This window comes from Podarcis raffonei, chromosome 15 (genome assembly GCF_027172205.1).
Source record: "Podarcis raffonei isolate rPodRaf1 chromosome 15, rPodRaf1.pri, whole genome shotgun sequence".
Lineage (NCBI taxonomy): Eukaryota > Metazoa > Chordata > Lepidosauria > Squamata > Lacertidae > Podarcis > Podarcis raffonei.
In genome coordinates, this window is record NC_070616.1 from 29425986 (window position 1) to 29452689 (window position 26704).

Here is a 26704-nt window from a genome sequence, read left to right on the forward strand (position 1 = left end):
TTCTGCCAGCGGCTGTTTCAGGTTTCCAGGATTCACCTCACCATTGGCCCCACCAAAATACCCACCCTCTGATGGTGTGATGGCTGCATGCCACCCCTAGCGAGTACACCATTTCTCTAGACAACAGTTCATGAAGTTGGCAGATCTGGTAGTGGGGGGGAAATAGTGTGTGGTGAGGAATCAGTTAAATTTCCATGTTCTGCAGGCTATTTCCTTCCATTTAAGAACATAAGAAGAGGCTGCTGGATTAGATCAATGGCCTTTCAAGTCCAGCATCCTATTCACATACAATCCTACCTGCCTGTGAGAAACCCTCAAGCAGGACTCAAACACAAGAGCACCCCCCTCCCCTGTAATTCTCTTCGGAAATTGTACTCTTTCTTAACATCTATTCACTCATTCATTTCCATGCACAGTGGGGACAGAGAGGCCTCCCACCCACAGGTTTCCTGTTCCTGGCTGACGACAGAGATGTTTTCTTCTACTTTCATATCCAGCTCAGCACAGCACTGAGCAAAGGGCACTTCTTTGTGGGTGTCTTTTTGCAAAGTGAGCAATTTCATTTCAAGGGAAAGAATAAGCAGGTTATCAGCACACACTCTGAAGAAGGGTCATGGGACGCAGCCAGCATCTCTTGTGTGCAACCTTCCTCTTTGGATTGCTCTTCTCCAAAGGTAGGACCTCGCTCAAAGGCCCTTGAGTCCAGCCTCAGGAAAGGACCTGACATTTGTGGAGGTGGGGGAACAAAGACAGAAAAGTGAAGAAGTCGGGTCCTTGAGTGGGAAGAGAAAGAGAGGCAACTAACCAATTCACCTTAAAATGTTCATTGACAGATCCTTTCCCATACTATTTTTGCCTGTAATTGTGCTCTAAAACGCTTCCAAAAACCTGTATGTATCAAATGCTTGAAAAGAAGATGCTCGCCACATTTACCTTCTGTGTCCCACCCTGAAAGGCATCAGGCCTTACTGGCTGGACTCTATTGTTGGACCCTATGAAATGTCAGTGCCTTGTTCAGAGGATAAAGCAGAACCACCAACCACAGGAGACAGGTTCCATTTGGCCATCAGGATCAATCACCAATCTACGTTAATAATAGCTGTCATCACCACATCTTGTACCAGAGAATTCCACAAGAAATATATTCTTCTGCGTCTCTCTCTCCCTCTCCCTCTCCCTTTCTGCTGGATGTCCCACTCTTCCACTTCATTGTACGACTCTGAGTTGTAGTAGTGTGTGTGTGTGTGTGTGTGTGAGAGAGAGAGAGAGAGAGAGAGAGAGAGAGAGAGTATGTGTGAGTGTCTGTGTGTGTTTGTATGAGAGAGAGAGGAGCAGAAGCAGACTTTCCTCTGTCCAATGTGCATAATATCATAAACCTCAAATATGTCCCTTCTTCCCATCATCATTTTTTTTAAAACTAAGACACCACAAACACATTAGCTTTTCCTTGTGACAGAGGGTGTTCTGGCCTCTTAATCATTTTGGCTGCTCCCACTTTTTTTTTTAGCTCTTTGGTGTCCTTATCGAGATGTGGCAGCCAGTAGTTCAAATGCAGCCACACTGTAGATTTACACAATGCTGTGTCCATCTTATTGTCAGTCCCTTTCCTAGCTGCCCCTAGTGTGGTATTTATCCTTTTCATTCTGCCACTGCTGCTGAACACCAAGTAATTGCTTCCATTGTTTTGCAGTGGGAAGATGCAGGTGTTTGTGTTTGGGCTGCAGACATTGTCCTGACGTCTGTGTCCAGATGTGGGCATCGTTACCACTCCTTGACACCAACTAGCCCCTTCCCACAAAACATAATAAAAGGTCATGTTTCTGTTTCAGAAGTGGGTGAAGTAGCACGATGTTGTGGCTGACTATTGGCACACCTTAATTCCCTCCCTCTTTTATTGGACAGTGGAATGGCTTACCTTTCTTCATAGCTCAGTTGGTTAGAGCATGGTGCTGATAACGCCAGGGTTGGAGGTTTGATCCCCATATGGGACAGCTGTATATTCCTGCATTGCAGGAGGGAGTCAGCTTAGTACGGTGGTACCTCAGGTTAAGAGCTTAATTCGTTCTGGAGGTCTGTTCTTAACCTGAAGCACCACTTTAGCTAATGGGGCCTCCCGCTGCTGCCGTGCTGCTGCTACACAATTTCTGTTCTCATCCTGAAGTAAAGTTCTTTACCCGAGGTAATATTTCTGGGTTAGCGGAGTCCGTAACCTGAAGCGTATGTAACCCGAGGTACCACTGTAGCTTCCTCCTCTTCCAGCACAAGCAATATGGCAGTGGCGTAGCGTGGGGGGTGCAGGCGGGGCCGGCCGCACCGGGCGCAACATCTGGGGGTTAGGGTTAGGGGGTGCAAATCCACGGGTTACGGGGCACAAATCCACGGGTTAGGGGGCGCAAATTACTTGCCTTGCCCCGGGTGCTGACAACCCACGCTATGCCACTGCAATATGCTCCATGTTTTTCATCACTTATGGATGTTCCTGTGAAAGGACCTTTACCTTACAGTTGTGGTCTTCCTTTGTGCATCCCAGCTGTGGCTGATCTTGGGTCCTTCTGAGTGCTAGATGGACCCAAGGGCTCTGTTCGGGTGTTTTCCTCCACCTTGTCATTCCTTCCTCATAGGTATTGCTGAGGAATCCATCACAGTGAAGCAGCAAAAGAATGACATTGTCCTCTACTGTGAAGCGGAGGATAAAAACCTCCCAATAAGCTGGAATAAAGATGGGAATGCGTTAAACCATGGAAACTCTAGTCTGTCTTTGGGTGCCATCCTGGATGACCCGAGAGGTGTCTTCGAGTGCAATAGTGCACGTCTTCAGGTGTTCGTCCGAAGTGCGTGAGCCCTTCCTCCCCCATGTGAAGGGACAGGAAAGCAGTGCTACTCCAGAGTCACACAACTGAGGGGGTGTTGGGAAGGGGACACACCCAGATTTGTGGCCACTTGGTGGGGACCATGACAACCCTGTCCAGTGTGAATGTGCTTAGCCTGGCAGTTGTGATGTTGTCAATGGCCCTGGTGGAGCCTGCTTTCTTTGTTTCATATATATATATATATAAAATTTTTGGTTTTTCAATTTATTTATTTTTGCAAACATACAAATTGCAAAAACACAAATTACATACATTTCTAATGCACATATATTTGACTTCCTCCCTTTTGTGGTTTCCTTTTGATTTTAATTTTCATGCTGCATTTTCCACATTACTCCATCTAAAGTTATTCTTTAGTTTCTCATAATCATACGTTTAACCACTTGTTTTACATTAATCCTGCTAATGAGCTATTTGCATACATAAGTTTTTCAAATTTTCCACAAATTTCCCCCAATCTTTAGGAATTTCTTCTTCTTCTTGGTTTCTTATTACACCCGTTAACCTTGCCATTTCGGCATAATCCATTAATTTAATTAGCCACTTTTCCAGGGTTGGTACTACATCTTCTTTCCATCTCTGGGCAAAACCATTCTAGCTGCAGTTGTGGCATACATAAACAATTTTTTAGGGGGTCTTTTGGTATCTCACTATCTACTATGCCTAAAAGAAAAGCTTCTGTTTTTTTGTTAAAAGTTGTCTTAAACATTTTCTTCAATTCGTTATAAATCATTTCCCATAAAGCTTTTACTCTCTTACAAGATCACCACATATGGTAGAGAGTACTATCTTTTTCTGGGGCTTGTTTCCTAATTAATTGGTTAAATTAAATGAACAATCTTATTTCAAAAGCAAACATTTTACTACCTGCTGTTGCATGGAAGATCTCAGACACCATTGTCAGCATTCCTGGGAGCTGTCAAATACTAAATGCCTTTGCTCACATCAGATCTGACTGTGATTTCATTTTTTAAAGAAGTTGAAATCAAATATCAAATATAATTGGATGTCACACAATGACATCAAACTTAGAATACTTTTCAAATGAGAATTCTGAGTGACAAAATTTGTTTCTGTTCCACTTTTAAGCCTCTCGGCTGGCTTGTTCTTTTATTAGTGGTAAGTATCCTTCTAAGCATATTGCGCAGGTCTCTCTGCTGGTTGTGGTGCAGCAACAGTCCCTGGGCTCCGGGGTTTGTTTTGTTGGGTTGATGGGCTGTTTGGATGTTAGGAGTTGTGTTTAGCTAGAAAACCCACCCTACAAGCAGAAGTGCTTTTCATTTAGTCCCAGATGGCAAATGGCTGTTTCCAGTGCTTTTTTTCAAAACAAAACAAAATATGTTTAGGGTTACTCTCATTTTGACTCCAGAAAATCACCATTTTATAGTTCAAATCGGGGAAAAATAAATACAGTAAATGGACAAAAGTACAAAGATTCACAAAATGTTTAGGGGTATGCATACCCCTGCATTCCCCCCCAAAAAAGCGCTGGCTGTTTCTAGTCACTCAGTGGCGAGGGACCATCCATTTACAGTGGTACCTCGAGTTAAAAACTTACCGTATTTTTTGCACCATAACACTCACGTTTTTCCTCCTAAAAAGTAAGGGGAAATGTCTGTGCGTGTTATGGAGGGAATGCCTACGGGTGGCATGCCTACGGATTTTCCTCCTCTAAAAACTACGTGCGTGTTATGGTCGGGTGCGTGTTATAGAGCGAAAAATACGGTAATTTGTTCTGGAGGTCCGTTCTTAACCTGAAACTGTTCTTAACCTGAAGCACCACTCTAGCTAATGGGGCCTCCCGCTGCCGCTGCGCCACTGCTGCACGATTTCTGTTCTCATCCTGAAGCAAAGTTCTTAACCCGAGGTACTATTTCTGGGTTAGCCGAGTCTGTAACCTAAAGTGTCTGTAACGTGATGTACCACTGTATTGATTATTCTTGTCGTTTATTAAATTTCTATCCTGCCTGTCCCCCCAAAGGAGCCCAGGGTGGCAAACATCAAAATTAGCACAGTTTCCATGTGCTCAGAGGCACACTCTATTCAAATCAAGCCACATGTGGACAAAACTCAGGTGTGCTTGTGAGCATAGGATGCATGTTGAGTTCTCTCCCTCTTGACACAGTGTGCCAGAATTGTATTCGTCTGGACGTTGCCGCGATCATGGGGATTCTGCTGGCCAGCATCGTGGCTACGTTTTTCCTGGCTGTTGGCGTATACTGCATTGCTGCGGGGGAGCCGGGCCGACGATCTCAGGGTGAGCATTGGGGGACAGGCAGTTGCTGGGAGATGGGGAGACAGCCTTGAAAAAGGGAGCAATGTCCATGTTGCCATTCACGTTCCCATACCTGGTATATTTAATTTTTAATTGTGTTAATCGCCCATTTGGAGTCATCCTGAAATTTCCTGTTTTGACTTTGCAGCTTCTGACAAGCAGACCCTATTAGCCAATGAGCAGCTCTACCAGGTGAGTGGCTGCCTGTGGTCAGTCTCTTCCTCTCCTCCATGGTGGTGTTTTCCTGGACAGCTCCTCCCAAGCTGTGAAATGAGGGGCCCTTTGCACCCAAGAATTCCTTGACTTCTGCAAAGCTTCTTTTGCCTCAGCCTAGGGTGCTGCTTTGCAGAGGCAATATATTCTTCTGGGAATCATGATTCTGTCTGTGTGTTCTTTTAAAAAGCTAGTTTCTAGCCCTCGTGGCCAGAGATTAGCCTCCCAATGGGGTAAAATGAAGAGACTGTGGTGGCAGAAAATCCCCAAAGCAACTTCATTTGAAAAAAAATATATTAAAGGAAGAATAAATGGATGATGAGACCACCTACAGTCCTTTCTGGACAACTGAAGTTTGCTGTGATGTGGGGCTTGTAGCAGGAAGCAGGGAGAGTCCTCCATCCCTTGAAACAGGAGCAGCAGCTGTTTCCAAATATGAGGTGTGTTGGTGCTCCCAGCCCTTTCCTCTCTGGCTTGGAGTCAAAGGCCATTCTTAAGCCACCATTCTTAAGTGGAAGAAGCACTCAGCCTACACCTCTCCTTCGACAAGAAACAGAGCAGCTTTCTTTTCTTCCCTAGATAGCAGCCTCCTCGGACACAAATGCATAGGCTGAATCCAAGAGGTCTAGGCACACACTCTCTCCCATGAGTAAGCAGCACTAGATTTAGGGTGGTGGCACTGAGCCAAGGGGGCGCATGATAGTGTTGTTGTTAATACCTATATTTATATAGGTAACTACAGTGGTACCTCGGGTTAAGTACTTAATTCATTCCGGAGGTCCGTTCTTAACCTGAAACTGTTCTTAACCTGAAGCACCACTTTAGCTAATGGGGCCTCCTGCTGCCGCTGCGCTGCCGGAGCCCAATTTCTGTTCTCATCCTGAAGCAAAGTTCTTAACCTGAAGCACTATTTCTGGGTTAGCGGAGTGTGTAACCTGAAGCGTATGTAACCTGAAGCATATGTAACCTGAGGTACCACTGTAATAAGAAGATTCACGAAAAATCAGCTGCACCAAAATGAATTGTTGGGGAAATAAGATGGGGGGGCGCCAAATTTTGTCCTTGCTCAGGGCACCATATTACCAAAGTTCGCCCCCGGAGTGAGCAGTTGCAAACGGACATCAAACTCCAGTGGCACAATTTTAAGAGAGTTTATTTTGAATGAGGCTTACGAAAATAAGCATTTCAAGTCTATTGACGTTCTTCAGCTTACAAGCAAGTTTCCACACTCTTCAGCAGTAACGTGGCAACATCCTGCGTGGTCTGAAAGATCATGAGGGGAAAAGGAATGTTGGCAATGTTCTGTTTTTAAGAGCTCTTGGTTCAGGTGGGTTCTGATTGACAGGTGGCTCTGGTTAGCTGAAAGGAAGAGAAGCATAGTGCCAGGGTGGGTGCCACCTTTTGGAAGTGGGGAGAGTGGGCTTTCATGACTTCATCACTGCAGGAGTTGCCCAACTTCCCTCTGCTTGTGCATTGGAGGGGAGACTAGGGTGGGGTGCAGGCTCCCCACTTAACACGACAGAGGATCAGAGCAGCTGTGGGGAACCTTTGGTACTCTAATGGGGCTGAACTAAAACTCCCACCATCAACCTGGGTTGTTTCTGGGGGAGCAGTTGTACCGGGCTGCTCCAGCTCGCTACCTGGCGGATATCCACTACGTGGAATACCGCAGATTATTTACTGCGGCTAGGCTGAATGTTCTTGACTCGGCGGTTCTGAAGGGAAGATATGGAGGAGTCCCATATGACCAGAGATTATGCCACTGTGCATTGGGTGAGGTAGAATCCACAGAGCACATTTTACTGAGCTGTCCCATTTACAACGATTTAACTCCACATGGGTTAAGAGTAATGGGTACTCTTAAAGGGACAGGCTAGGTCAGAACCAGGTTAGCCCAGCATTGAGACATTTCAAGTGGTCAGGGGACTACAGGGTGAGCAGTCCTTGCAGCAACTCTTTCATACAGAGCCTGCTGTAAGGTCTGTGCATGTTTGTTTCTACTCTGGGAGTTCATTGGGATAGCTGCTCGATTTCCTGGTCTTTTTAAAAAAAACAAGGAGTAGACAGAGAAAGTGAATCTAAGGTTGCAAAAGCTTCTGCTCTGGTAAACCTGCTAAATCTTTTAACGTGCCATGAAAAGGCAGGCAGTAGTACTAAGAAAGAAGTGATTGTGCTGCTGGTTCCACAGAAACGGTCATATTTTTTTGTGAGATAGAAGAAATATTGGGAAAACTCTGATCTGTCACGGGCAGGTCATGACACCACGCAACCTCTTGCCATAAAAAAATGAATAAACAAAGGGCAGGGACTACAGGCTGGGCAGCTGAAATAGATCCAGCCTTTGCTGGTTTTGCTGCAGCAGACTAACCCCGCTGCCCCTCCGGAAATCCCTGCAGCCTCCAGATAGCTAACGGGAACCCCCATCTCCAGTGGCGTCAGGATGGGTCAAGCGCAGCTGGGGGCAGCTTTCAATGCAGACGTGGTCCGCTAGCAGTCCCATGCACCACACTAGTCTTGCCCAAATCCTCCTCGGTCAACCTGCAAGTCCCTAGGGCAGGTTAAGAAAAGTACAGACCCCTGTTCTAACTGCAGGCCTCTCTTCCCTCTCCAGCCTCTCGGAGAACGCAACAATGGGCAGTACAGCCACATCGGAGTGGCCAAGACCCGCCACCGGTGAGAAGGGGACAAAGCGTTCTTCCTCTGATGTGGCAGCGAAGAGTGAATTGCTGATGGCTCCTCCTTTGGCCATGGGGAGCTCAAAAGGGAAGGTTGCTTCAAGCTATAGTTAACGGTGTAGAAATAGTTTGACTCTTGCTGTGCTTTCATTTCAAAATGTAACCCCTGTTCCTACTATTGAGCTGGCCTCCGTTTGTTCTTCCTTTCCCCCAACTTTCCCCTCTGATTTGAAGGGGCTCCAATAACTAAGAAAGCCAAAAGGGCTTTTGTTGTTTCTGCAGCGATCCACTTTGAACATGGTCTGTTCGCTCTGAGCTGTTTTATAGCAAGCAATGCATCAATAGAATGAAATCAATAATATAAAGGAAATGCAGCTCTAGTTTCCAACGAAACTGCATCTCATCTGTCTGCGGCGGATACCTTTCTAAATTACTTATTTTACTGAAAACAAATTGCAGTCTTTTGAGTGGTGTGTGGCTGAATGTGTTTTGAAGGAAGATGGGTAGCTTGCTCTGAGAGTTTAAGCTCCACACAAAGTCAGCAACTTGCACAAAGGCGCAGCCACACATTGGACTCACATGCCTTTTGCACGTGGGAGCTGTTTTTCGCCTTTCTTGAAAACGCAGCTGCGCTTGCCTTGACCACATCCTGCGGAACAAGTGCCGTGGTAGCTGGGTGCTGAGCGCTCTTACGTGGGACCACAGCTCTTCCCGCAACTGCCACTTCCTGTGGGATGAGGGAATGAGTGTTTGCTACTTGCCCTTCCCCATCAAGCAGTCCCTGGGCAGCAGAGAGAATTGAGGGGCTTCCAAGAGGGTGCTGAGGGTGCTCAGCCAGAGTTTCTGGCCCATGGCGTTAATGCAGTCCTTCCTTCTGCTGCTGCCGCTCTGACTAGCATATCTTCCTCACCTGCCTTCCTGACAGCTTTTAAGTCTTCTCACCCTGGGCATAACCAGCAATCCCTGCCTTCTCTGCCCTGCCTTTTCCCACTATGCCACATCCGTGAATTTTCTTGAGTCCTCTGTTAGCTACAAAGTCATTAGGAGTTCCCAGCAAAGAACATAAAAAGGTAAAGGCACCCCTGACCATTAGGTCCAGTCATGACTGACTCTGGGGTTGCGGCGCTCATCTCGCTTTATTGGCTGAGGGAGCTGGCGTACAGCTTCTGAGTCATGTGGCCAGCATGACTAAGCCGCTTCTGGCGAACCAGAGCAGTGCACAGAAACGCCGTTTACCTTCCCGCCGGAGTGGTACCTATTTATCTACTTGCACTTTGACGTGCTTTCGAACTGCTAGGTTGGCAGGAGCAGGGACCGAGCAACGGGAGCTCACCCCGTTGTAGGGATTCGAACCGCCGACCTTCTGATCCCCCTTAGCAAAGAACATACCAACCCATTAAAGAATGATGTGCAAAGAGAGCCAGTGTGATGCAGCACGCTGGCCTGGAAGGCACTTTATTAGAATTCCTTGCAAACACAACCAAAACAAAATACATACAGTTCTGTCCCCCAAGAGGTCAGCGCATATGCTGTGGTGCCCAAACACAGCATGGCTGGGTGAGAGAAGGGCAGCAGAGAAGTCAGCTGAGATTATTTAATCAGGACCGACCGTTCTCCCTGGGTCACAGGAGCACTTTTTGGGGTGGGGTGGGGACCAAACCACAAAGGGGCTTAAAGGTGGGCTGATGTGGTGGAGAAGGCCCAGGACTGATGAATGAACAAAGGGGAGATGCCTTAGAACAGGGCTTGACTTCTATCAGCCCCCATAGTTAAGGTTCCAGAAATGGGACAAGACTCTCTGCCCAGCATTTCTCCCCCCACCTGCATAACCCAGCAACCAGCTCCTGCCCAGGTGTGTGGCTGGAGAAGAGGAATTGGGAGAATCTGAGCTGGCTTAGGGTTGGAACACCATTCACAGTGCAAGCCCAGGTGGGCCTATGACCCAAAGCCCATAGCACCCTTCCCAGTCCCTGTGACTTGTCCCAGGTCTCTGTGCCCGACATCCCTCTCTGCAGTGCAGGGCTGAAGTTGCTCCAGGCATGACTTGGATACAACGCTTATCTGACCCAGAAGGAGGCTCTTCTACTGGGCCATCGAGGAGCTGGGAAGGACCCCATCGGAGGCGCACTTGGACCCATTGAAGGGAGTGGACTGAGCTGCAGAGAAGGAGGATGGTTTTCCAGGCTGTGAGACTCAGGGAGAGGTGTGAGGCGACCCACCTGCCACCACGGGAAGCTGCTTGTGGCAAAGGGAGACGGCGGTGCCACCAGCAGTCAGCAACAATGAGGTTTCATGGCCAGAGACTGTGGTATGTCTCAGAAGGCCCTGGGCTCCAGCCCAGCATACACCTCCCGCTGGCCTTTCCGGATGGGCTGTTGGAATAAAGAGGAGAGGTTACTCACCAAGGGTCCTTCTGTGATGGGGCCATTTCTGTCTCCCCCTGGAGAGGCCATGGGGATCACCAGCAAGCAGGGCCTGATTGCCTCAGGTGAGCAAGCAGCTGCCCACAGAGGGCTGCAGGGCCTTCCTGCCAGGTGTGCCCAGTCTAGCCCTTGGCCCTCCCAGTGCTGATGGCATTCAGGCTCCTGGTTCTTTGGCCGCCCTCCATAGACTCTCCCTCCCGGTCCCTGGCAGCCACCCTCTGCTGTGCTTACCTCATAGTCTGGGTTTGGGACAGGTGGGGGGCGGTCCACCTTTTGGCCTGGAAGACAATGCAAAGTGGGTATTTGTTAGCACAGCCAAGAATTGGAGGTGGTTATTGCAGGGCAGTTAAGTGTGGGGCATCAGCCCCTGTCCGCACATACAAGGAACTCCTGGGTGCTTTAGCTGAAATACTTTGTGTCAGAACTATGGGGCTATAAAGTCCCCCCATCCCACCCCAGAGCAACTGCTGCTGCTATGACTTCTGGGCTGGGCCAGTCAGGATCCCTGCTGGGGTCTAGCCAGCCAACCAGCTGGTTTCTCCTCCAGTTCACCCCTTGAAGCAAGTCCTGAACCAGCTGATCCCATCCCAGCAACAGCCAGAGGAGCCTTCAGGTCCCCCAAATTCTTAAGCTGTGGGTGTACCAGAACCCACCCTTGCCACCAGATCTGCAACCCTCCCCGCCTCCAGCTCCAGATGGGAGCCATATATGCTCGGCATTCATTTACCAATCCAACCCCAGCATAGATGACTTCCAATTTTCTCTGTGGGACAGCGGAGGAAGCCGAAGTCACCCCTGTGGAGAGCCCTGGTGTACCACAAGAGTACTCACCTCGTGTCCGTCCGCGGGCGCCTCCCCCTGCGGCCCCCCCACCAAAGCTGTTGGCAGGCTTCTTGCTGCTGCAGTAGTAGACCAGGAACATGATCCCCAGGGTAATGAGCAGGTCAGCAACGACAATGCCGGCCACCAGTCCGATGCTCAGGTCCACGCAGTCATCACAGGCTGCCCAGGAGAGCAAGAGAGTCAAGCCATGGAAACTGGGGCAGCCCTACTATTAGGCAGCATGGGGCAAGGAAGGGGTTGGTGCACTGAGCCAGTGGCATAGCATAGGTTGCTGGCGCCTGGTGGGTAAAATGTTGCATCCCCTGGTGGATTGGGCAGCCTGGTAGTGCTGAACCATCATGCGAGGAAGCTCTCTTGTGTGCCGGAGTCCAGCAGAGGAGCCTCTGCATAGAGCTGTCCTCCAGCCTCTAGATGCTACTACACATACAAGGGGATTTGTCTTGTCCTTCACTGCAGGCAGCAAAATACATTGGGATGACCTGGCACAATCTGGCTCTGGAGAAAGATCTCACTGGGGTGGGGCGGCTGTCTCCTCCAGTTTTATCCAAGTCTCCTAGGGCCAGGCCTTGTTTGCAAGGTCAGGGAATGGATACCCCAGACTGGGCTTCTGGCACAGGAAGAGGAGAAGCTCTTTGCATCTCCCTTGGATCCCTTCACCTCCCACATCAGAGGAGCCCTGCAGCTGGGTCAAGCCAAAGGTGGCCCAGCTAGCCCAGTGTCACAGCAGCCAATGAGATGCCCAAAACAAAGCCCACAAGCAGGACAAGAGCGGGACAGCACTCTTCTCTCCCCCCCCCGCCCTTCGATTCCACCAACTGGTATTATTCAGAGGCATACTGGGGGATGGAGCATAGTCATCCCTCACAGTAGCTCTTGCCTGAAGAAGGCAGAGGATTTCTAGCACCAGAACCTCAAACTTGAGCACTGACCTTTGATTTGCAGATAAATCTTGTGGGATGCCGTGCCATTCTGACAGGTGAAGTCACCCTTGACCACTTCCATGTTGTTCATGGCTTCAATCGTCAAGATTTCATTTTCTTCGGTGACATTATAATTTCCATTCTTTTTACTGACCAATTTCCAATTGGCATTTTGTAGAGGGCAAGTGACAGTCACACGGCGCCCAGAGATGCCCACTTGGTGTGATTCAGAGGATGAGGCTGGAGAACAGAAGAAAAGACAGGTGACCACGGGGCTAGGGCGAAAAGCTCTCCATTCTGCCCTTTCCTTGGTGCCTCTGGCTGAGAAAGAGCTCTGATTTCATTCACCAGCCCCTCAGAAAAGCCTTGTCCAAGGCCTTTAGAAACCTTTGGTTCTCTCTGTTTCAGGACCTCTCATGCCAAGGGCAGTGGGGGGGGGCATCCTCCATGTGGAACGTAGTGGGGGGAGCAGAGCTGAGGGGATATAACAACAGCTTCTCCCACCTGTGACAGTTCTCTCTGCCTCTCCCACCTGTGACAGTTCTCTCTCTACCAGGGCATTTAAGACATGCTAAGACTCATGCTTTTAACTCAGAGGAGTTTTTATTTGAACCGACCACAGCTGTTTTAGTCAGGAACATCGGTTAGGATGTTTTGTTTCATATAGTTTCGAATTAGAACATTTAGCAGCAGAAATTATGTTGAAACTGCGGGATATAAATTATGGAAACAAGCACAACACCCCTCCCCTCTAGTTAGCATACCTTCCAAAATTTCTCCAGTGAAAAAAGGGACATCTATTCTATTATTGTTATTATCTCTACCCTGCCCATTTGACTGGGTTGCCTTAGCCACTCTGGTCAGCTTCCAACGTATATCAAACATAATAAAACATCAAACATTTTTTTTAAAAACCCTTCCCTATACAGGGCTGCCTTCACGTGTCTTCTAAAGGTTGTATAGTTATGTATCTCCTTGGCTTGGTAGTCGCATAACTCCATACCCTCCAACATTTCTCCAGTGAAAATAGGGGCATCATGGGTGGCGCTATGGTCTAAACCACAGAGTCTAGGGCTTGCCGATCAGAAGGCTGGCGGTTCGAATCCCCGCAACGGGGTGAGCTCCCATTGCTCTGTCCCTGCTTCTGCCAACCTAGCAGTTCGAAAGCATGTCAAAGTGCAAGTAGATAAATAGGTACCACTCTGGTGGGAAGGTAAACGGTATTTCCGTGTGCTGCTCTGGTTTGCCAGAAGCGGCTTAGTCATGCTGGCCACATGACCCGGAAGCTGTACGCTGGCTCCCTCGGCCAGTAAAGCGAGATGAGCGCCGTAACCCCAGAGTTGTCCGCGACTGGACTTCACAGGGGTCCCTTTACCTTTAAGGGGAAAGCTGGACATTCTGGGATCAAATCAGAAACCGGAATGGCTTCTGTAAATCTGGGACTGTCCCTGGAAAATAGGGACAAGTACTTGGAAGGGGGGGTCTGTGTTAGGTATGTGGGTGGTGGACTAGCTCCAATCTGCAGCAGGGCCAAGGTGAGGGGCATGCTATGCAAGAGAAATGTGGAAGTTAAGATCCCCAGGATTAGTGTCTGCAAGGAAGCTGTGAGGAATCCAGCTCTGCTGCTACTGCTGGGTTGGTTTTCAAAGGACTGAGGGCCTCACCTGCCCAGGGATAGCCTGATCCATGTAAACATGCTCTTGAGCTTGATGGGGGTGGGGACATTTCCCAGTTCACCCAGTGCCTGTGTCCTTTTCCTGGCATAATTTAAGCCCCAAACCACCTATGGCTAGAAACACTTGGAAGCCGCCTGCAGGCAGCCCTGGCACCGTCTACGAGGGCCCCTCCCTAGTGCCCCAATCATCTCTCCCTCAGCAGAGCTGGCTGAAGCATGGAGGAGGAGGAGGGGGGAGGACGTCATCCCAAAACCTGTGATCCTCCTGCTCAGCCCCTTAGAAGTGCTTCTTGGGTCGAATTTTAGCAAGGACTGTTCTTCAAGGCCCTTTGCCACAATGGCTCCTGCAGCATCTGCAGAGGTGCTACCAAACCCTCGCTTTAAATGAGTTCCAGGTTACCTGCTTGTCCCTACAGCCCCCTGGCTGCATGTATAGAATCACAGAACTGTAGAGCAGGATGGGACCCCTACGGTTATCTAGTTCAACCCTCTGCAACGTAGGGATCCTGCCCACAGCCATTCTTGGGTGGGCTCCAACCACCAATGTTCTGGTTGATAGTCAGATGCACCGATCCACTGCACCACAGCAATGGTCTGGGAGTTTCCTGTGGTGTTAGGAGAGCCTGTTTCAGCATCATCAGCGAGGGGCAAACTCTTGGACTGGCTGCTCTGATGTAACCCAAATGGGCCCCCATGGTAGCAAAGGAGGGCATTGCCTTCGTGCCCAGTTTGTGGGCTTCCAGGTTCCCTTTGGTGGCCACCACTAGGAACCAAGGCCTAGATGGACCTTGGAGGGACCTTTTGACCCAGCAAGGTGATGTGTGTCCTTCTGATGTCCTCCCACCCAATCCAGCCCTCCCACCACAACAAGCCAGGTGTACTTACACAAAGGGAGGACAAGACCCAAGGCTGCGAGACAGACTCCCAGGTGCATCCTTCTCCGTTTCCAGCTATCTCCTGGCTCTTGCTTAATTAGACTTCTCCCATCCAATTCATGCCACCTTGTTTACTCCTGTAAAGGGAAAGGGAAGGTATGCTTTTGGGGTGTCCTGGAATCGCTGAGTAGGAGTCTTGGCAAGTCTTTCAGCAAAGAGAGACTGAAGACACTCAGAGTTTCCACTGCAACATCCTCGGAGCAGCTTGAAGTGTCTGCGACACACAAGCCCTGCCAGGAAGTGCAGAAGCGTAAAGGGCGGGGGCTGCTGGTGCTGGTGGTGCAGCAGAGGCTGCCCTACTACAGCTCTCCTGACATGGAGCACAAAAGGCTGCCAACTGTGGAGGAAAAGGAGGACTTTGGGACAAGGACAGAACAGAAAGCAGCCCCAAGCGAACTCTGGCCCAAGGTCTCCTCTGAGGCTAGTGCAAGCCCTGCCTCAGTTTCCTCAAGTCAGCCTGCTGCATCGTGCCAGAAATATTGGGACGTCGCCAATGACTCAGAGCAGACGCAGGGAAATGTATGAGCCCAAGCCAGCCTTTCCAATTAATTCCAGTGGGTCTCCTCTTGAGTAGGATTGCATTAGAGGCCACCCATTGAGTATCTGTGGGCTCTCCAGATACATGCCAATTTCCTCATTTGAGCTCCCATTAAACCACAGAGCCCTTGGACTCTGATTTACAGGAAGGCTTGTGAACACAAGTGGGGATAGGAAGGCAGAGCGCACAAAATGCTATCCCTCACCAATAGCTGCAATACCCCTGGGCCTGAGCCCTTTCCCCAGGAGACCCTTTGGTGGGGGGTTTCCCTGTTACATGGCTGGAATTGTGATTGTAGGACCTGCCACTTCTGTGGCAATGGGAGATCCCCTTTTGACAGCCCCTTATAGGTTTGGCACCCACTCTGTGGCAACGCCTCCCTGTTACCCATATTGTGTCCAGCTGTCCTCCTTGCCCCCTGGCTTGGGTGCTCCTTGCTCCCACCCCAAGGTTTCTGCTGGGGGCCTCCCTGCCCTGGGCTGAGCCCAGCGGCGTAGCGTGGGTTGTCAGCACCCGGGGCAAGGCAAGTAATTTGCGCCCCCTAACCGGGGCAAGGCAAGTAATTTGCGCCCCCTAACCCGGGGCAAGGCAAGTAATTTGCGCCCCCTATCCCGTGGATTTGTGCCCCCTAACCCTACAAATCTATGCCTATGAATGATAGTCCCCCTCTCTCTCTCTTTCTCATATTCCAATCGATTCCCATTTCCGCCGATCGATCCCCGAAGCTCTCACCCAGCGAAATTTGTGTGTAATTACGCTTCGCCATCCCTAATCCTGCCGCTTCCACCGGGAAATCATGACGGTGCGTTTCTCCTCTCCAAACTTTCCCCGGCCCTTTGCCGGCCGGTGCAGCCCTTTTGGCTACGAGCTCCCCTCCTTCTCTGCCCGCTTCCGACCCCACCTCCCCGTCCAGCCTCCCTACCTCCTGAAAAAAGGCGCCGGCGCCAAGCAGGACACCCCCGCGGCCATCGGAGAGAGGCGGGGCCGAGGGAGGCGAGCCAATGGGCGAGGCGGGGCGGGGTAGGTGGCCACGGGGGCGGGCGCTGCCGCAGTCCTCGGGTGGGCAAGGTAGGAGCAAGCGGAGGCTGGCCGGCCGCTCTGACAATAGGGGCGGGCCGAGGGCACGACGCGGCTGGGCCCTCTGGACTCGCGCCCCCCCCAGATGTTGCGCCCGGTGCGGCCGGCACCCCTGGCACCCCCCACGCTACGCCACTGGCTGAGCCCATCTGTTTCAGTAGCTGTTGGCCTCTGTGTTAATTTGGAGTCCCTTAGCTGTGGCTGGATTGCATTTCTAATCCTGCAGGGCAATACCTGCTGCAAGGGATGTTGGGAGTTGTAGTCCAGCAGCCGAGCCTGTTAGGGCTGTTGCTGAGAGGGCTGCAGGAGGACCTCTGGTGGTGTGTGATCTTGCAAAAAAGAGAACAAAACATAAGATAACATGATAAAACTGTTCAAAGTGTGGGGATTTTTTGCCAGTGCTTTTTTTTCTGGAAAAAAGTTGAGGGAACTCACCCCAAGGTTTGTTTATTTATTGCAGGTGTTTTAGAAAAAACAGGGGGTTTGCCTTTTGCTTCCCAACTCCCCAAGGGACTGATCAGTCCATGATCAGTCAGAGATGAATGGATGGAGGCAAGATTCATAGAAAGCAAGGCAGATCTTTATTTTTCTTTTGCAACAGTTCCTTCCCTTCCTTGCAAGAAGGTAGGAGAGACCCAGAACAATGGTGCGCAAGCCCCTATAAACTTTTGAAATTGCCCACCCTGTAGCCCAAGACCATCCCCCAAAACATCATATATACACCATCACAGAAGGAGGTGGTCTCCAGCAGAAATCTGAGAGGATTGCTTCTCTCCTGCCAGGATTCCTGATAATGACTTTACTTGATTGCCTTTTCTGGGTGGCCTGGCCATTCCTTTGAGATGGAAAATGCTTTAGTTCCTGAATCTCTTACGGATATTGATAGTTTGCTCAGCTTAACAGACTGTATTTGCAGGGAGGTGTAAAAAGACAATTGGAAACTCCAAAGACAATTGGAAAGCTTTGCCCATTTCCTTCCTCCTCGCAGAGAAATATTTGAGGTCAATTTGGGAGACCCAAAATGGTTTCAGGATTGCTCTCCTGTACTATTTCAGACACATGGTTTTAACACAGGTCAGCAAACTTTTTCAGCAGGGGGCTGGTCTGTTGTCCCTCAGACCTTGTGGGGGGCCAGACTATATTTTGGGGGGAAAACAAATAAATTCCTATGCTCCACAAATAACCCAGAGATGCATTTTAAATAAAAGCACACATTCTACTCATGTAAAAACACGCTGATTCCCAGACTGTCTGCGGGCCGGATTGAGAAGGTGATTGGGCCGGATCCGGACCCCGGGCCTTAATTTGCGTACCCATGGTTTATATGCTTATGTATGTGTTTGCCTAGTACATTTATGAACATCTATTCTATATTTGAGTCCTTAGAATTCTTATAACGCAGGCCCAGTCACAGTGCCCCCCACCCCGTCCCTGGCTAAATGTAAGGCGTGATTAATAAATTCAAGCGCACAATGATCTGGATTAGAAATAGCCACAACTTTATTGATTACAGATGTAGGTGAATTTTTGGCTCAGGCATTGGGTGTATATCCATTCCAGCCGCTACCCCCCCCCGGACCAAAAAACCCCACAATTATTTGTTTTATAAAAGGTAAGGGAACTTCATTCCCTTGAAAAATAACAGCATATGTTAATGACAGGAGTTCTGAAATGGGAGGCAAGTGGGGGGGGTGTTGTTGGGGAGGCATTGATCCCCCATGTCCCCCTTCTGAGGAGATGTCTATGTATGAGATGGCTGGCACCTCTTCCAGGGCAGCATGTGAATACATGGGGATGGAGGGGAAGCAACTGCATTCTTGTGAATCACCCCCAAACACAGGCACCAGATTTTGCAATGGTATCCTGTTCCTAAGAAGGGAAGTTTGGTTTTGGCTTGGAGAGGCAGAAGAAGAGCCTCCATCACTGGAAGGCCAGCTGGCATGTTCAAACAAGCTTCATTGCAACACCTCTTGGCAAGTCCGTTGACCGCTGTCTCCTCAGTGTAAATCTCTGCCAGCCTCCCTTATCATTTGTAAATTTAAAAACAAAATAACACAGATTCTTTCTGGAAGTTTTAAACCAAGATGGGTTAAACGAATGCCAGTTCTTTCCCTTTCCCTCTTCTTCCCCCCATCTACTAATCAAGTAGTTTTTTTTAAAAAATAATTTTTATTGAAAATTTAAACAAAACATATTATCCAAAAACATATCATCCTTAATCCCCCCCCATTTTTCCTCCCCCCCTGACTTCCCTCAGTTCCAGTCTTTGGTTTCTCTGCAAATGCTGTTCTCTGCATGTTGCAAAGTTGTATAGATCCTTAAATTGTTTAACTGATTATTGTCAATAAAAAGTTTGTGAATGTTTATTCAAAACCTGCCAAGGAGTCCAGTTAGCTTTGTTGCGTCTTCAAATACTTTGTAAAGGGTTCCCATTCATATTTAAAGTCAGTTATCCTTGTCCCTTATGTGTCAATTTTGCCAGCTCTGCATAGTCCTTCAATTTTTCTTGCCATGATTCTTTAGTTGGGATTTCTTCAGTCTTCCATCCTTGTGCTTTTAGAATTCTTGCGGCTGTTGTCGCCTACATGAAAAAGTTTTTCAGGTTTTTTTGGCAGGTCTTTCCCAACAATCCCTAACAAAAATGCTTCAGGTTTTTAAACAAATGTTAAATGGAACTTTTTTTTTAATTCATTGTATATCATTTCCCAAATTTTTTAAATTACATTACAATCCCACCACATATGATAAAATGTCCCCTCCTTTTCCTTACACTTCCAACATATATTTGAACTAGTTTTGTACATTTTCCCTAACTGCACTGGTGTCATATACCATCTGTACATCATCTTCATATAATTCTCCTTCAACAGGGAACAATCTGTAAATTTTAAATCAGTTTTCCATCTAACCAAGTAGTTTTAATCGCCTGAGGCTCTTTCCAGTAGATCTCCCCAAATATACCAATTTATTTCCCTTTAAGTACTCAGCTGAAAAGAGGAACGGAGATGCACTTTTAGAATCCATTTCTCAAACTCTTCCTGGTTGTTACCATTTGAAAACTTTTAAACACCCATACACCATACCTTCCAACATTTCTCCAATGAAAATAGGGACGTCCCATTCCATAACAAGAATTTTACTATTTATACCCCACACATCTTACTGGAATGCCCTAGCCACTCTGGGCAGCTTCCAGCATGTATATAAGAACATAATAGAACATTGAACAATAAAAAACCTTCCCTATACGGGGATTGCCTTCAGATGGTTCAGGGGTTGGATAACTCCATACCCTCCAACATTTCTCCAATTAAAAATAGAGTCATCCTATCATACCCTCCAACATTTCTTCAATGAAAATAGGGGCATCCTAAGGAAAAGTAGGGCATTCCAGGATCAAATCAGAAATGGGGAAGTCTTCTCTAAATCAGGGATGTCCCTGGAAAATAGGGACACTTGGAGAGACTGCATACACTACCGGAAAGACATAAATATTCCTATTATTTTGAGCTCAACTTGGGCTGGTGCCTTTCCCAGCTAGGAATCTTTTGATCAACAAATACTAAAAATCCTCAAATAAATACTTGCAGGTGTTCAGGCTCGCTCCCCTCACTCTTCCCTGGCAAGCCCATCAGCAGGTAAACCCCTCACTCTCTCCCTTCTTCCCCTGTATTCAGGTTTCAGTCCCATCGGGTGGGACACCCATGGATCATCTAGTCCAACCCCCTGCGATGCAGGGACCTCAGCTAAAGCATCCATGATAGATGGCCACCCAAACCTCTGCTTAAAAACCTCCATGCCCCAAACTCTTCCAGTTGCTTTCTTCCGATTCTTGCCCTCAAACCTTCCCTTACCCGACCCCCTTCCTCCTCTGCAAACCTCCCCTTCTCTTCCTAGAGCAAGTAACCCTTTCAGCACTCCAGCCAAATTTCCTCCTCCCAGCCAACAACCCCCCTTTTTTTGTTTTGTTTTGCCTGACCACATCTCCTAGTTTTCCTTTGTGTTCCTCCCAGGAATGCTTTAGAATTAGCGGTAACTCTTTGCAGTGGTTGAACTTCCGGGAAAGATGGCGAATTAGGGGGAGCCATCTCTCCCAGGCCACCCAGGGCTGATCCAGACGCAGGAGTTCGGAACCAGACGGAGGAGACCCTAAACCGACGGGCTAGAGAAAAGGTGAAGCCCCATCGAACCTTCAAAGGCAGAAGGGGAGGTAAGGGAGCACCTGAACGCCGGGAGAAGCGGGGAGGGAGCCCGGCCATGCGCTCTGCTTTAGAGCAGACCCCGAAGCAAAACACGGGAGGAGAAGAGAAGCGGGGAGATCATCCCCACGTTTCGCTCTGTCCCCGGATCTCCCCCCCCCCGCCCAACAAAGGAGAGACCCAGGTTCAGACCCGGGTCCCGAGTCGCCAGCGACTCTAGCCGCATTTTGGAGAGAGGGACGCAGCGATTGCGCCACCGGAGAGCCGGGATCGCGAGGCGCAGGAGAAGGAGCGCGGCGGCTTTTGGCGCTGCCTCCCTGAAACCACTGCTGTCGCTTTGACCCTCGGCCAGCTGGGTCTGCGGAGCCCGCTACCGCGGGTCGGGACCCCCCAAGCCCAGCCGGTCCGCTTTGGACTGGGTGAGCGCGGAGGAGACGGCGAATGGTGGCGCCCACGGAGGAGGCCTGAGCCGACAAAGGCTCCCTCCTGCGGACGCTACCGATCTCCAAGCCTCGTGAGTTCCCAAACGCTGCAAAAACCACCCTCAGGTTGGTGCGCCCCAACGGAGACTTTCAGAAATAAACAGATAATTTTTTTAAAAAAATGTTTCCTTTTTATCAGTTTTCCTTATTTTTACTCTAGTCTTACGTTTATTCCTTAATCATTACCCCTCCCCGCTTTTTAAATTTTTAAAAATATCGCTGCTACTACTACTACTCTTATCATTGCTTTCTCCCTTCCCCCCTTTTTCTTCTTTTCTTCTTAATTTTATCACCATTATTATTATCAATATTTGAATTCCCCACCCTTCCCACCACACCAGGGAGACGGGGAAAGATATTTTAGCTATGCAGCAGAATAAACCAGGAATTTTGACTTTAAATTTTTAACTTCACCATCCATTTTTAAACTTAACTCTCCACCTTGATTTTTTACCTTCATCTTTAAATTCTTATCCTTATCCTTATCCTTTTTATTTGCACATCTTCATTTTTCTTCTTACTTCAATATTTTACACACACACAATCCCCTACCACCACCCATCTCCCCCCCCCTTTTCCTTCCCCCTGTACCAGGGCCATAGCTAGGGGGTGGTGAAGTAAGCCCCCGCCAAGGGTGCAGGTGAGGGTTTGGGGTTTTTTTGCAAAATCGGCTTAAAATATGTCCATAAATACATCTGTAAATAAAAATATCGTTTATTGCATCATAAGAAAAGGTTTTTAATAGAGGGTGAATTTAATGGGTGGAAAGAAGAGTTAATTTGTCCGTGGCTAGGGGGCACAATCTGGACGGTTCTGCCAGGGGCGCAAGATCACCCAGCTGTGGCTCTGCCCTGTACATTTTTACTTGTCTCTTGTATGCTTGCATGTTTGTCCTTCTGTCTGATTGTTTGTCTGTCCATCATCTGCCTCCAGGGCATTCTGCCACCACTCAGCCTCTGCGGTCCGAGAGAAACCCTGGAACCAACCAACCTGCTCCTGGGAGGTCAGCTGTCCTTAGGGAAGCAAGAGCGAAACAAGGGCATGGTAAAAGGAAAGAGGCTCACCAAAATCATCGACTGCAACATTTAAGACCCACAGCCCAGACGCAACAGCGAGGGGTACTTAAGGTGAAAGCAAGACATAACAGCAAGAGACCTGCAGAACCCCACCCCTACCGCCAAAAGGCACACCACACAACCCGAAAGAGATCGACGGGAAAGCCAAAATGGCCACAACCAAGGGGGATACCGAAACCACAGAGACCGGCATGGCCCCAGGAAACAGTCACACAATACAACCACAACAGGACCCAGAAGACGTTGACCAGAAAGTTAACGAAACCACCAAAGAAATGGCTAAACTGATGAAACAATTAGAAGAGATGGTGGCCAAGGTCGATACTCTCAGAGGCAGCATTACCTCCTTGGAGAGGAAGAACCAGATACAAGGAAAGCATTTACAACAAGTACATAAAGAAAACAGGGAGCTGAAAAGCAAGCTAGCGGACCTTGAGAAACGCTTAACAGTGGTTTCAAACTCTTCCAATGCAGCCTTGTGTTAGTGTGTTGTTTACAATAGAATAAAACTTGCTAACTGTTTGTCTCTCTGTTTCGTCTGTGCAAACTCTTGGGGTGACCAGCTTGAGAGGGCATCCGGGCCTCAACATCAAGCGATCATTGTGAGTGTCATGATTGCATGTGAGAATTACAGGCTTCTGTGCGTACTGCATGTTTCATACTAGCATGGAAGCATTGCAGCCATGTGCATGTGCCATGCCTGGGTGCAGGAGTGGCTGCAGGGAGCCAGAACCAAGGGTTGGGGTTCCAAGTGCCAGCAGAGCACCCCTTTGCGGTGATATTCATACAGCAGCCAAGAGCTCTCTATAATAACATGCAGATGAGTGTTTGCTTCTTGTGACTCTGGCTTGTTCACAAGCTCACTGAATGTCAGAGCTGGGTGGGTCAGTGTTGAGGGCCAGGATGGTTACACCTCATGGGGAGTAGGGCTGCAGATTTTCCTGGGATTTCAAAGGTGGAAGTGACGTCTGGGGGGAATTTCTGCCAGGTGGCGGTTTGTCCTGGATCAACAATTTTTGGAGTGTCCTGGGTGTGTTTACTGCTGCCACCAGCCAGCCAGCCATGTGAGGGATAGGAGATGGCTTGGGCTTTCCTAGGAGAACTGTCTCTCTTTCCTAAACAGAGCAGTGGGTGCAGAGTTAGGATTGCATATTAAGGCCACAAATGACTCCTAGTCACAATGGCTGCATGCTACCCCCTGAGGCAGTAAATGCCTCTGAATAATACCAGTTGCCAGGATTTTAGAGTGAGCTTCATTAACTATGAACCCCAAGATTTGGGATCTCCAAACTGGTGCCAAAGTTTTGTAATAGTTTTGCAGCATTTTGTAGTGCAAACCCCCCACATTTTGCAGTAAATTGGACCGTGTTGGGTTTGGGGGTGTTAAATACGAACCCTGCTTTGAAGTATCAATTCCTCAGTTTGGGGGGGTCCTACAAAATGTGGGGTTTGCACTACAAAACAATACAAAACTTTGGCACCCGTTTGAAGTGAACCAGACTATGTTGGGTTTTGGGGTGATACCTATGACCCCCCCCCAGTTTGAGCTCGGTTGCTGCAAAACATGGGGTTTGCTCTGCAGAACGCTACAAAACTATTACAAAACTTTGGCACTGCAAATTTTGGGGTTCACAGTCAATGAAGCTGAGAGTGGCTTTGGCACTCAGTTTCTCCTTGTGGGCCTCTTCCCTTTGGGGCAGGGGTCAGCAAACTTTTTCAGCCACTGTCCCTCAGACCTTGTGGGGGGGCCAGACTATATTTTTTTTGGGGGGGATGAACAAATTCCTATGCCCCACAAATAACCCAGAGATGCATTTTAAATAAAGGGACACATTCTACTCATGTAAAAACACGCTGATTCCCGGACTGTCGGTGAGCTGGATTTAGAAGGTGATTGGGCTGGATCCAGCCCCTGGGCCTTACTTTGCCTACCCATGCTTTGGGGCATCTGGTTGGCAGCTGTGAGAATAGGATGCTGTACTTTGTGGGTTCTGTTTTGCCTGCTGCATCTGGTCCAGAATTATTCTGATGCCCCTGTCAGTGGCTTCCTCTTGCCTTTGAGTCCAGCTCATTTGGGATGTGTGCTTTCTTCTCTGTGGTAAAGGATCCGCAGGACAAGAGAGGACAACCTGCGGAGGAGGGCAGAGGCAGAGAGGATATTAAATTATCTGGGGGGAGGGTCAATAAGATCTCCCTGGGGAAAGCTCTCCCAGCAGCCAAGTGACATCAATATAACATGAATGGAAGATATTTTGTTCCCAAGTAGTCTTGCTGCACACACTGCATGGTCATATTTAGAGGATATTTAGGGGATATTTAGAGAATGTTTAGAAGGGAGTGCAGAGCACTGGAGACTCAGAAGCCCAGAGAAGTAGCTCCTGCGGTTCTCTGAGCTGACTGCCCAATCCTGGTTGTGATGGCTGACTCTGAAGGCTGCTTCTCAGGCCAGACAAAGGGAAAACCAGCTCAAATGCAATCCATCCTTTTCTGTCGGATCAGCTTTCGGCCAGGCCAGAAAGCACAAAGTGCCTTTGTGGAGCCAGCCCAGCTCCCTCCCATCCTCCCATCACCAGTGTAGGAACCTGTTCAGCAATCCTTGCTGCTGTTGCTACATGTTGAGACCTGACCCCAGCTGTATGCCCTTCCCACAGCCCCAGAGAAGGAGGCCTCGCGGTGCCACAATCCATGCTCAAGAGTTCTCTGTTGCACTCTTGGAAGGCAACAGCCGGACCGGCAGGGAAGCTTTGCTGGGAGTGGGGAAGGGCTTGCAGGCCAGATGTGTGTGTGGGGGGGCTTTGCCCTAAACAACCCTGCTGCATGCTGCTTCAGCCGCCCTTGTGCTCATGGTCATGTTGTCTGTTATTTGGACCTGGCCTAAGGTGCATAAGACATCAACAGGTGCCTGCTCCAGAACCAGCTTGCAAGGCAGGGCTTGGCTCATCAACGGAAGAGAGAGCCTCTGAGCATGTGTGAAATGACCCTGTAAACCCCCCCCCACCTCAATACACACATGCATGCTTCTCAGGCTTCAGAGTTTGTCATTGTGAAGGCTTCCTTCTTGCCTCTGCCTGCCTGTGTCTTTCATTTTGACATATGCACTGGAACTCCTTGAAATCCTTATTCTTAACTGATCACTTGCAACAAATCATTTTAAATTCTTATCCCAGCAGCCTTAAGGTTGGAAGGTATTCACTAGGGCTGAGCTGAAATTCCTCAGAAGACATTTTTCTTCTGAGTGACTGCCCAAGATCTATTTTTCCCCTCACACCCTTAGAAAAAAAAAGGAAGCCACTTTTCAGAACGTTCACATATTTCCACCATCCCTGCGCCCTGGAACAAGGTTTGATCTGGGGCACATTAAACTAAAAATTCCTGAATGCTGCAACTTTCACTGCCATCTCTCTCTGAAGAAATTCAGGGAAAGGGTAACTCCTCTGAGTAAGAGGAAACATGATAGATGTGTTGAAATTATGGATGGCATGGAGAAAGTGGTCAGAGATTCCCTCCTCCTCCATCTCATAACATTAGAACTTCAGGACAGAAAAAATAAAGGACTTCTTCATGCAGGGCATAGTTAAATTATGGAATCCTCTCCCACAGCAGGCAGTGATGGCTCCAATCTAGGTGGCTTTAAAAGGTAAAAGGTAAAGGGACCCCTGACCATTAGGTCCAGTCGTGACCGACTCTGGGGTTGTGACGCTCATCTCGCTTTATTGGCCGAGGGAGCTGGCGTACAGCTTCCAGGTCATGTGGCCAGCATGACTAAGCCGCTTCTGGCGAATGAGAGCAGTGCACGGAAACGCCGTTTATCTTCCCGCCGGAGCGGTACCTCTTTATCTACTTGCACTTTGACGTCCTTTCGAGCTGCTAGGTTGGCAGGAGCAGGGACCGAGCAACGTGAGCTCACCCTGTCGCGGGGATTCGAACCGCCGATCTTCTGATTGGCAAGTCCTAGGCTCTGTGGTTTAACCCACAGCACCAACTGGGTCCCTGGCTTTAAAAGAGGAGTAGATAAATTCATGGAGGATAAGGCTACCAGTGGCTACTAGCCAGGATGGGTAGTTTGTATATCCTCTGCCAGAGGCGTCATGCCTCTGAATACCAGATGTGGAAAACACAGGAGAGGAAAGCGCTGCTGTACTAAAGTCCTGCTTGTGGGCTTCCCATAATGGGCATCTGGTTGGCCACTGTGAGAACAGGACGCTGGACTGGATGGGCTGCTGCCTTGATCCCACAGCTGGGCTCTTATGTTCTCCCAGTTCCTCTGACCACAAACAGGGTGGAGAACTTTGCAAGGCCGTTTACACAGAGCACCAGCATTCGCCTTTTGCTTCTGCCACGACTTAAGGAGGTGCTCCTGGTCTGATCATCAGGTAGATGCCAAAAGGGAGAATGGCAATCTCTCCTTCTCCCCCCTGTCGCTGGAGCTAAACACCCCCTGCTCAGCTATGGAAGAATTGAAGTTAGCAGAAAGAGAGAGCTCCTGAGCATGTGGAGAGGGCT

At 48.9% G+C, this 26704-nt stretch overlaps 2 protein-coding genes and 1 long non-coding RNA gene across 5 annotated transcripts; 2 read left to right on the plus strand and 1 right to left on the minus strand.

The window, feature by feature from the left end:
- Positions 1-427: 427 nt before the first annotated feature.
- LOC128402517 (T-cell surface glycoprotein CD3 gamma chain-like) lies at positions 428-8394 on the plus strand. Its single transcript, XM_053366696.1, has 5 exons — positions 428-674; positions 2622-2831; positions 4996-5127; positions 5294-5337; positions 7970-8394. The coding sequence occupies exons 1-5, from the start codon at positions 614-616 to the stop codon at positions 8033-8035; spliced, it is 513 nt and encodes a 170-aa protein (XP_053222671.1). The 5' UTR covers positions 428-613; the 3' UTR covers positions 8036-8394.
- A 1936-nt stretch (positions 8395-10330) lies between these two features.
- Positions 10331-20517, minus strand: LOC128402758 (T-cell surface glycoprotein CD3 epsilon chain). 3 transcript variants are annotated; one of them, XM_053367127.1, is made up of 6 exons: positions 20424-20517; positions 14780-14906; positions 12229-12459; positions 11288-11458; positions 10688-10734; positions 10331-10405 (listed from the first exon to the last, which is right to left on the minus strand). In XM_053367127.1, the coding sequence occupies exons 2-6, from the start codon at positions 14826-14828 to the stop codon at positions 10349-10351; spliced, it is 555 nt and encodes a 184-aa protein (XP_053223102.1). In that variant the 5' UTR covers positions 14829-14906; positions 20424-20517; the 3' UTR covers positions 10331-10348. The 3 variants fall into 3 exon arrangements, with proteins under 3 accessions (XP_053223102.1, XP_053223104.1, XP_053223103.1); XM_053367129.1 differs by lacking the exon at positions 20424-20517 and adding an exon at positions 20223-20295; XM_053367128.1 differs by lacking the exon at positions 20424-20517 and adding an exon at positions 16679-17501.
- A 47-nt stretch (positions 20518-20564) lies between these two features.
- Positions 20565-22723, plus strand: LOC128402759 (uncharacterized). Its single transcript, XR_008327770.1, has 2 exons — positions 20565-20654; positions 22059-22723. It is a non-coding gene; the product is annotated as an uncharacterized LOC128402759 (long non-coding RNA).
- The last annotated feature ends 3981 nt before the right edge of the window (positions 22724-26704 follow it).